The sequence below is a fragment of the Electrophorus electricus genome, chromosome 20 (assembly GCF_013358815.1).
Source record: "Electrophorus electricus isolate fEleEle1 chromosome 20, fEleEle1.pri, whole genome shotgun sequence".
Classification (NCBI taxonomy): domain Eukaryota; kingdom Metazoa; phylum Chordata; class Actinopteri; order Gymnotiformes; family Gymnotidae; genus Electrophorus; species Electrophorus electricus.
This window is the reverse complement of record NC_049554.1, coordinates 13,196,710-13,207,830: the sequence shown is the minus strand read 5'-3', so window position 1 is coordinate 13,207,830 and position 11,121 is coordinate 13,196,710. Positions and strand designations below refer to the sequence as shown.

The window sequence follows — 11,121 nt, the reverse complement described above, 5'->3', positions numbered from 1 at the left end:
CATAAACACAACACGTTATATAATTATATAAGACTTCAGTACTGATTCACTGACAATAAATAAACGCATCAGAAATATGCCAAGAAAGGCATATATTGTTTATTGAGTTTCAAGAATGCAACCATTTCACTTTACGACAGTTCAGAATATTATTTAGAAATGTACAGACAACATGAGTGATTATACGAGAAATTTTGTATGTATTTTAAATAACATCAAGGTTTAAGGCAACTGAGAGATGTATTGTACTCATTTGGCTTTAGCGTTGCTGGCCATAAGTCTGGTGGGTGACACAGGACCTTGACCTATCAAGCAGTTTCACATTTTTTTTAATCCATGAATTTGGCCTGCTCACTCAAGCTGTTTCTTTAACTTTTACAGACAACTCTTTTAAGTTATTACAAAATTACTGATATTTACAGAATTGGATCTTTTGTAATGGCGTACGTAAGGAGCATACAAACAGCTAGCAGGAGTGAATAATACTACACAAGTTTTTCAATTCTAAGACCTGCTTCCAGGCTAATGTCTGTGCGACGTGGCTGGTGTGTGCGAGTTGTCGGGGTGGCGGTCCTGATCTGACTACTGCAGGCCCGCATTCCTTCTGTGTCACCAGAGACTTCACTCACTGGGTGCGGTAGGTCCCCAGTCCACACGCGAGCGGAGCAGGGTGTTCAGGGAGAGGCCAAGGTTCAACACTTTGATTCAATTTGGGGGGGGGGGGTCTGTGAGACTCTGATGATGACGATGATGATGTTTTGATATGTTACACCTCTTAGGAGCATTACCTTTGTTTTTATAAAGCACATTCTGACGCAACATATCAAACCAGAAATAAAATCTTCTTCACTTAAGATAGCATTCACACATACCAGAAGCACTTTCCGGATCCCACAGAAGTTGGACATTGCCAGAATACGTTATGCCCTTGGATTGCCTTGTTGTTTTCTGTGTAAGCCCTGTTTTCCACTGTGTCTCTTTCTCTGAGAGCATCTTTATGAGCCAAAAGCTGATAATGCTTCGCTGGCGTGTTCTTCTTGAGAATAAGAGTTAGCCTGCCATGTTGTCCCTTTCATTTCTTTGGAACAGAGACCTAAAGTAAGACTCCTCTTTTGCTACCAAGGCAACTAAAGTCCATTAGAGGTACCCGTACTTCATCAATGAAAGCAATTCAGCCTCTTTTTTTCCAGTGTATTCATTAAACTGGTTTATTTCTTATTTTTCAGAATCAGTTAAAAGATCACATCATTTTTATCCACGCAGATTAAATGTTGCGTTCTGTTGTCAGCAACTACTTGTGCCAAACCTGTCCTTAGTAAATTCTGCCCATAATATCATTACCATATCAATGAGTACACTCTGTTAAAGTGGATAAATAAAACCCACAAGGGAAAAAAAGATGTCGGTGAATAAAAGACACGGAAACAGTACGGAACTTAAAAAGGTTACAAACCGTGATTCTTATTGACATGTTGCAAATGAGATCATCTAAATGAAGCAAGAAAGTCCTTTTTGTTTTACACAATCCATTGACCTGCACAACTAGATTAGACATTAATATTCCTGTCCATCTACAGCCATACAGCAATTTATGAAACACTAGTTCCTGTTATGTATCCTTGCAACATATGAACTGCATATGAATGAATGGTAATAGCCTATCAGAATGACAATGACCTTGAATGCCTTATTACCAGCATGAGGTGTTTGAAAACACTCTACAAAATGGACTTCCTGTTGCTCACAGGTGCTCAGAAGAGGTTTGTCAGTGAGGAGAACTGCCTCAACCTGGTGGGCAGCTAAATGCCCTCGATCAGGGACAGCGTGTCACATGAACGTGGTCTCGAGCTCCTGGTCCCACCCTCTGCTGTAGATAACAGCGGGGCGCGGGTCTGTCTGAGCCCTGCCCCGTGTCTGGGTGTTGGTCACCAAGGCTACTGCGCCTTTGCGGAAGGACGGCCTGTTACAGTAGGGCGGCGAGCCACCCTGCGAGGCGCTGGGCTCCAGGCGGCTGCACACAAGCTCGAGGAAGCGCTCGCGGAAGCGTGTGGAGAGGAGGTTGTAAATGACGGGGTTGACAGCGGAGCTGAGGTAGAACAGGACGCCGGAGAGGATGTGCACGTACTCGAAGACGTTGTGCATGTGGTCGGTCCAGCGCGTAATGAAACTCCACAAGAGACGATCGATGTGGAATGGAGCCCAGCAGATTGCGAAGACCAGCACTACCACAGCTGCAGCAAGCACAGAGAAGAGCCGTGAGAGAGCCACACTGCTGCTAACTGCAGGGGAGGAGAGGCAAGAAGGTGACAGGCAGGAGATCTTGAAGTAACGCCCCTAGTTTTAGCTTTTAGCTGCAAACTATTTTCTCTAAAATGGTTATTCAAGTGTAAAGACCAATATACATTTCTGAAGAAAGATGAATCTAGCACTTAACAATATATTGTATATTACACAGTACATAAATATATGGGTACATTATGGTATGACATAAGGAAGGGGAGTTCACCATGTACACATTTACCATTTTACACAGAAAATCATTACTTTAAATTTCGCATTGCAATAATTATTGAGACTGTCCTGGGCTTTGTTCTCTGAGCTACTGTTTTAAAAAATACTGTATTGCTGGTATATAACAGAAGTTCCCCACTTTTTGTTATGTGTATATATCCTAATATTTGCCTGAAACAATTGTATGTTCTACTGGTTAAGTAATTCAGTGGTCTTCCTTTGTAACAGCCTTTGGCTAAATGGTTGAAAAAGTAGCATGCTTGTCTGAGGAAGTACCCATTGGAGAGAACAACCAAACTTTCATATTTAATCAATGTAGTCTATTTCATGTTTATGCATTGTATAATCCCAATTCAAAGACTAGCTGGTCTATAAGTGACAGTGGTAGCTCAGTGGTTAAGGTACTTGACTTGTAATTGGAAAGTTGCTGGTTCAAGCCCCACAGCTGCTGTTGGGCCCCTGAGCAAGACCCCTTGATTTCTCAAGTTGTACTCAGTCATAATTGTGAGTTGCTTTTATCCAAAGCGTCAGCTAAATGCCATAAATGTAGAATGCAGTGCCGAATCTGTAACACATATTCAACACACGGGAGTGCCACAGAGCGTCTTTAGCAACTCACCCAGCATCTTTGTGACCTGTCTCCTGCGGCTGCTCTCCACTCGGATCGTCCAGCTGGTGCGGGTGCCGCTGCCCTTCTCGGGTTTCCTGCCCCGCTGCCGGTGCTCCCTGCCCAGTCGGACCCCGATCGCCAGGTATAGCCCACTGATCACAACCATGGGCACGAAGTAGAAAAGCACAGTGGTCACCTGGATCACCAGGTTGTAGATCCACTGCGGCTTGAGAAGGTTGCAGGTGGCCGACTCCAGCACCTTCTCAGGCAGGTAGTAGTAGCGGAGGCCGTGGAGAGAGGTGTTGGGGATGGCGCAGACCAGGGACGCGAGCCACACCCCGCCGATGACCCTCTGGGCGTGCTTGTTAGTGACGGCATAGCGGGTCTTCAGGGGGTGGACCACGGCCACGTACCGCTCCACGCTCAGGACCGTGACGTTAAGCACGGACGCAAAGCAAACTGTCTCGAACAAGAAGACCTTGAAGCTGCAGACGCCTTCGGCGAAAGGGAAGGGGTAGTTCTGCCACAGGTCGTAGATCTCCAGGGGCATCCCGAACAGTAGGACCAGCAGGTCGGAGACGGCCAGGCTGAAGAGGTACAGGTTGGTGGGTGTTCGCATTTTCCTGTGCTTTGTGATCACAGTGCAGGTGAGGAGGTTCCCCACCACCCCTGTGACGAAAATGAGGACGTAAGTCAGAGTCACTGGGAGGAAGAAGGGAGACCTCCTTGGCCCGAGGAGCCTGAAGAGTACGTCGTCCAGCGTCAGAAGCTGACACTGTCCGCTGCCGTTGCCGGTGTGGTTAAAAGTGGTGACGTTACACAGAGAAAGGCCAAATTCTGATCCATTCAGTAAAGGATCACAAAAGCAGCTTAAGGACATTGTTCAGGAGGAAATCCTCAAGATCCAACTCAGGAAATGAATCCTTACAGGTTGCTAAAGACACCACGGTCTGCAGCTCTTGGGCTTCATCGTCAGTATAATAGAAGCCTGTTGAAAAAAGATTGAACCTATTGCCACAATGTATGAGACACTCAGAAATAATAACCACAATAATCAATCATATTCATAATGCTCACGTTTATGACCCTGCTGTCGAAAGATCCTTCCCAGACATAAGTAACAACAGATAACAAAAATAAAGTAAAATTAAAAGTTAAAATATGAGAAAATAAATCTAATATAAATACTATACAATATAAAAAAATGCAAACTGAAACAAAATAAAAATACAATAGCCTGAATAATAAGAGTAAAATAAAACTATAAAAAAAAATTATAATCTAGGAAACTAGGGAAATTAAATTTCTCTACTTTTTAAACCTTTTTTAAAGGTATTCTGAGTGCCTTACAGACGTCAACTGCTCTCAGACAGGGTCCTAATGCACTTAAATCCTGATCACCCACAGCTCAGGTACCTGATTTCACAGACCTAAAAAACTGGAAGTAGCAGATCTGAGTGTCGATGCAGATCTGAGTGTAGATGCAGATCTGAGTGTAGATGCAGATCTGAGTGTAGGTGTGGATCTGAGTGTAGATGCAGATCTGAGTATAGATGTGGATCTGAGTGTAGATGCAGATCTGAGTGTAGGTGTGGATCAGAGTGTAGATGCAGATCTGAGTGTAGGTGTGGATCAGAGTGTAGATACAGATCTGAGTGTAGGTGTGGATCTGAGTGTAGATGCAGATCTGAGTGTAGGTGTGGATCAGAGTGTAGATGCAGATCTGAGTATAGGTGTGGATCTGAGTGTAGATGCAGATCTGAGTGTAGGTGTGGATCTGAGTGTAGATGCAGATCTGAGTGTAGGTGTGGATCTGAGCGTAGATGCAGATCTGAGTGTAGGTGTGGATCAGAGTGTAGATGCAGATCTGAGTGTAGGTGTGGATCTGAGTGTAGATGCAGATCTGAGTGTAGGTGTGGATCTGAGTGTAGATGCAGATCTGAGTGTAGGTGTGGATCAGAGTGTAGATGCAGATCTGAGTGTAGGTGTGGATCTGAGTGTAGATGCAGATCTGAGTATAGATGTGGATCTGAGTGTAGATGCAGATCTGAGTGTAGGTGTGGATCAGAGTGTAGATGCAGATCTGAGTGTAGATGCAGATCTGAGTGTAGATGCAGATCTGAGTATAGATGTGGATCTGAGTGTAGATGCAGATCTGAGTGTAGGTGTGGATCTGAGTGTAGATGCAGATCTGAGTGTAGGTGTGGATCTGAGTGTAGATGCAGATCTGAGTGTAGGTGTGGATCTGAGTGTAGATGCAGATCTGAGTATAGATGTGGATCTGAGTGTAGATGCAGATCTGAGTGTAGATGTGGATCTCAGTGTAGATGCAGATCTGAGTGTAGATGTGGATCTGAGTGTAGATGCAGATCTGAGTGTAGATGCAGATCTGAGTGAAAGTGTGGAGTTCTGTGAGCACTGTGTTAATTTAAGGGCTGAGAAGACCATGTTGAAGCTGGATCTGCCATGTACTTGTACACAAGTAAAAATAATTTAAGATGAATCATTATTTAGAATGGAACTGAGTGTATGGACTCTAAAAGTGAATTTATGTGTAAACTGACAAGCTAATCCATCCTCAATGCCCTCATGACTTTACCTTCTCAACTTGCACTGCTGTTTAAAAGTAATATGATACATATTTCAGCTACATCGGTCATATACCTTAAAACCCATTACACCTATTTAACCCATTCACTGCTAGACCAAAAACCATTACATTTCTGTTTAGTGTCTCTTATCACAGATCATTAAACACTAAGAGGATCATTTCACTCATAGATGTTTACACCTGTAATGCCCATAATACACTCACAAAGGAGGAGGAAGTCAATAAAGAAACTAGGAACAACCATCGTAAAACACAAAAGAAAGTATTCAGGTTAGCATTACATTCCAGCCTTCCACCAGAAGCCAACAGTTACAAGGTAGAAGATACTATTAAGTACTATCCACACCAAGTTGCCACTGATGGGCTCCTGAGCAAGACCCTTAACCCTCAATTCCCAAGTTGTATTCAGTCATAACTGTAAACTGTTTTGGATTTTTTTAAAAAGTGTCATCTAAATGCTGCAAAATATCATTGCTGGAAAGCATACGTTAGACTAAGGAAAAGGTGAAATTCAACTAGGAAACATTAATAAAATTGAATTGGTTATATTTCTTTACTTTCAAGTAAGATGCTACATTTTTTTTAAGGATATAACCTCAGCCATGTGTGTCAACGGGTGTTCAGTGTCAGTCCTAACAGAGACATTTATATTATGCAATCACCTTCCTACATTAGAGATGGTGTTGAGTCATACCAGCGATACAAAAATGCATTTAGGAAATTGACTTATTTTGAGTTTTAGTCTCATCCTCATCTGTTTTAATTCAAAAACACTAAATAGGAATAGGAATTCTTATATGCCATCACCCCTACAAAATGAGGCAGTAGACTGCACATACCCACCTGCGGGAGGCCAGGGTGTGACCGGGGCGACAGCGGGGAGCAGAAAGCACCAGAGATGAATGAAATCAGTCTGCTCAAGACATACTGTACCTTACACACAGAAGAAATGGAGGCAGGTGTTAGTAATGGTCTCTCACTATTAAGATGCCAAGAACCAACGTTACAGAACATAAGCTGCTGTACTTCATTTCATATAGATTAATATGACCTAAACTTCCTTCTAAATAGCCACGTGGTTTAATGTGACAACTCTGTAATAGTCACAAATAATCCAATCACTGAATTTACCTCCCACCGAAATACGATTCGCAATGATAATCGCCGCTGGCTGTATAAACGTGTAATCACGGAGATCATAGCGCATGTGGAGCATGTTAACTATCACGACGCCAAAACGCAGATACAAGTACCGATTTTCAATTGGAAATAGAAGCGTTTTCAACACAGAGAAAAAGATACTTACATAACTAATGGATTTACATTTTCCCAAACACCATATTTAACTTTTTAGCAGACCGACTGGCATTTTAAGCATTTGTACAGATTATTTAAGTCACGCACCTGTTCATATTCCAAACGCCTGTATCGCATCCCATCCTAAATTAAACGATAGACACCGGTAAAAATAATAACTTTTTTTCAGTCCAGTTTTCATTAAAACAACATTAGACCAACATCTCGTTAATACACAGCGATAAGGGACGACCAAAACACGGCAGAAGACGCGCAAAGACTGTGGAAGATCAAACCTCCTCGCCTGCAAGCAGTACTTTCACCGAGCTCCCGTGTAGTCCCGTGTTGCCGTGATCGGCGCTCTGAAGGCGCGCTACCCAGACCACCTGCTGGCCGGGGGGCAGGCGCGCTAGCCAGACCACCCGGGGGGACGGGCGCGCACTCTCCGCCCTCTTTTTACGCAAAGGAAATTGCTAAATAAACACATAAACAAAGTCGGACCAAGCAAAACATTGCAATATTCCTGCGTGCAATTAACGTAACGAAATAGTGACGAGAGGTTTACATAACATCAAAGGCTTTCTTTACACGTTTCCTTAGAGAATTAAAAAACAAATAAAAGTCGCATCCCCACCACGGAACCTGCAGCAGTCCTACAGCCAACGTTTGCCTTCCCGGGACTATAGGACGCATTTTATTGTTCAGGCGTGAGTGCTTTCAGCCGTACCCTGCCAAGTTCCAGCAGTCAGCATTTGGCCTTGCTTAGGGGGAAAACAGCGAATAAACAAGAAAGGATTGTGAGCATATGTTATTGCTGTTGTTGTTGTTTTCAGTTTTGCTACATTTGCTTTCCGTCTCTGTCTCTCTCCCTCTTTTCTCTGTCTACCTTTCTTTTGGTCTCTCTCTCTCCCCCCCCCTCTCTCTCTCTCTCTCTCTCTCCCTCTCTCTCTCTCTCTCTCTCTCTCTCTCTGTCACCCCCCACCTCTCTCATGACTGTTTTTAAATCTTTACTGCAAGTGCAACCGTCGTGCCCAATTTATTTCTAATTTATATCTAATGGTGGTCTGTTCATTTTTAAAGGCTATTAAGAAAGCCTGTGAAAAAAAGATATGGCAATACAGTGAAGACTTTTCCTATGATTCGGTATATTAAGAATTAACTTTTTAGTCGATAAAAGTCTTCCATTTTATAGCCATTTTAATACCATCTATCCATTTGGAGGAATTGATAAACTTCATATTCCGGGTGTGCCCTGGACTACGGTTTGCATCCAGACCCATATTTCAATCGAGTGGCGTTCTTTGTTCGGTTTGCATTCATTATACGGTGCATCTGCGCATCTGCTTGGTCTGTCGGCCTGTAATGGCTCTTTCGGCTGATTCGGTCACTGGTGAGCGAGTGGCCGTTTTTTAAGTCGAACAGACCGGGTAACGGTGCGAAACCTCGAAGGCTTCGTTGTCAGCTTGAAACCACTCGATAACGTGGTTTAAAAATTCTGCGGCCCGAGGACGTAGCAGAAACGGGGGGTTTGGGGGACTTTGAGTTAATCGAAAGGAATTGGGTGAAAAAAATAAGATTCTCATGTTTTGTATGAAGGAACAGACTGAAAAAGGCGCAGAATTTATCCCACCAAAGTGAAGGTGGTATTTAGCTTCCCTACACCTGGTAGTAAATGACGGCTTCTTTTAAAAATGTCATTCGTGGCTCCACTGTTAACAAAGCACCTGTCATTCTTTACCTGCTATGATTACTACCCGGAGTGTGGTAGCGCATCACTGTAATATACATGACGTAAATGTATTTATAGAAGTTCGGAGGCGTAGGAAAATCTGTGAACATATGGTGCTGTGCTACTAGCATTAAACTGGATGACAGTACGTACACAAGTGTGTGTGTGTGTGGGGGGGGGCATACCAGGACGACCAGATGAAACTTTCAATTAAATAAACAAAGGTAGACTTTATTATTTATTTGCAAAACCATGTAGAGGAATCTAATGTGATGGAATGCACGTGGTAATAAGTCTAAAATGAAAGTGTGAAGCTTTCAGCTATGTACTCTGACCCAACCACTCTGACCAAACACATTGACCAACTACACTGACCCAACCACTCTAACCCAACCACACTGACCCAACCACACTGACCATCCACTCTGACCAACCACACTGACCAACCACACTCTGACCAAACACACTGACCAACCACTCTGACCCAACCACACTGATCCAACCACACTCTGATCCAACCACACTCAGACCAACCACACTCTGATCCAACCACACTCAGACCAACCACATTCTAACCCAACCACTCTGACCCAACCACTCTGACCCAACCACACTCTGATCCGACCACACTCTGACCCAACCACACTCTGACCCAACCACACTCAGACCAACCACACTCTGACCCAACCACTCTGACCCAACCACACTTTGATCCAACCACACTCTGACCAACCACACTGACCAACCACACTCTGACCAAACACACTGACCAACCACTCTGACCCAACCACACTGATCCAACCACACTCTGATCCAACCACACTCAGACCCAACCACACTCTGATCCAACCACACTCAGACCAACCACATTCTAACCCAACCACTCTGACCCAACCACTCTGACCCAACCACACTCTGATCCGACCACACTCTGACCCAACCACACTCTGACCCAACCACACTCAGACCAACCACACTCTGACCCAACCACTCTGACCCAACCACACTTTGATCCAACCACACTCTGACCCAACCACACTCTGATCCAACCACACTCTGACCCAACCACACTCTGATCCAGCCACATTCTGACCAACCACACTCTGATCGAACCACACTCTGATTGAACCACACTCTGATTGAACCACTCTGCACCACACAACCTTGGCCTCAGAAGGTTCTCATTGTCTGAAATGGAGTTACAGAGGTAATAACAGTTAATAAACCTCTGGGTCAGTTCCATGCAGTCTGTGTTAAAGGGTATTGGGACGAATAAGGACTGCAAAGCATTATGAAGATGACAAAATCCCTTCAGGTGACTGGTGTAACCCTCCTGAACATCACTGGAAGGTGGTTCAGAATTATCCTGACCTTCAAAAAATAAACCAACCAGTCATATCTAAATCTGGCTTTTATTTAGTTTACCATTGAAGATCTTGGGTTGAAGATTGAAATGCAATTTGAACAACATTTGAAGTTTCATTGTGTCTATCAGAAATTCTTATTCAGTAAGGCTCGTGTTGAAAATAATCAATAATCAGACATTTACCTCTGCCTGTACTATTCATAGCTTAGAAGAAAGCATTATTACAATAGCCCAGTATGCAGTATTTCACCAGTGATGTCCAAGTATGTGTTTTCATATTGCTGATTGAAGCAACGTGAGTGTTGTGATTCATGTCCCTGTTCTCTCCATCTTCCAGCATGTGTGTGTGTGTGTTCCAGTCAGTACATAATCCTTTCAGGCCATTTTCTATATTAAAGTCCATCTGCCCCTTTAGTTTTACTTTTGCTTTATAGTTATTTATATGAGGTAATCCCAGTGAGATTATAGATTATATTGTGCTAGAGGGATGTACTCAGACTGTTAGTAAATAACATAAACGTAACGCAGTAAAAACCTGGATGTAACTGGTTTTGTGCCGTGAGTGGTTGCCATGACTCCTTACCATGAGATCTCTGCACACCACTAGTTGGGAGGCAATGCCCCTCTGTCCTGTGTTGGCTGTGGTTTGGATGCTGAATACCTCATGGGGTACATTAGAGACTACATAACCCAGCATGCTTTTCTTTAGGAAAAATAATATATATGATTGATGGATTTAAAGGAACTGACTGCAGAAGGAGAGCTTTAAATTAATATGGTCCCCCCAAAAATTTATTTATTTGACTTAGAGGTGAAATGTAGTCCTAAAAAATATTCTACTGTGAAACAGAGCATCTCAACATTGAAACCTCACTGTAACCTTAATTTAACCCTTCAATCAGGTTATGAAATAATCCAGCGTCATGTATTGATTTCCTGTGAAAACATGGCTTTAAAGAGGCATGGGAGACCACAGGCTTGTTTGTAGATGGTCTATT

The 11,121-nt window shown here is 43.3% G+C and overlaps 1 protein-coding gene across 5 annotated transcripts; it reads right to left on the bottom strand.

The window, feature by feature from the left end:
- Nucleotides 1-62: 62 nt before the first annotated feature.
- Nucleotides 63-7,762, bottom strand: nmur3 (neuromedin U receptor 3). 5 transcript variants are annotated; one of them, XM_035520146.1, is made up of 5 exons: nucleotides 7,663-7,762; nucleotides 7,137-7,501; nucleotides 6,576-6,665; nucleotides 3,131-4,109; nucleotides 63-2,279 (listed from the first exon to the last, which is right to left on the bottom strand). In XM_035520146.1, exons 4-5 carry the CDS (start codon nucleotides 3,999-4,001, stop codon nucleotides 1,828-1,830), a joined length of 1,323 nt encoding a protein of 440 aa, XP_035376039.1. In that variant the 5' UTR covers nucleotides 4,002-4,109; nucleotides 6,576-6,665; nucleotides 7,137-7,501; nucleotides 7,663-7,762; the 3' UTR covers nucleotides 63-1,827. The 5 variants fall into 5 exon arrangements, with proteins under 5 accessions (XP_035376039.1, XP_035376040.1, XP_035376042.1 ...); XM_035520147.1 differs by having other exon boundaries at nucleotides 7,137-7,172; nucleotides 7,325-7,664; XM_035520149.1 differs by having other exon boundaries at nucleotides 6,576-6,659; nucleotides 7,137-7,172; nucleotides 7,325-7,664.
- Nucleotides 7,763-11,121: the final 3,359 nt, after the last annotated feature.

Excerpts from the sequence above, each read along its gene's own strand:
- nmur3 (XM_035520146.1), bottom strand. The coding sequence starts at position 4,001 with ATGTCCTTAAGCTGCTTTTGTGATCCTTTACTGAATGGATCAGAATTT. Across the intron at positions 2,280-3,130 it reads ACAGGTCACAAAGATGCTGG|TTAGCAGCAGTGTGGCTCTC; the intron begins GTGAGTTGCTAA and ends CCTCCCCTGCAG.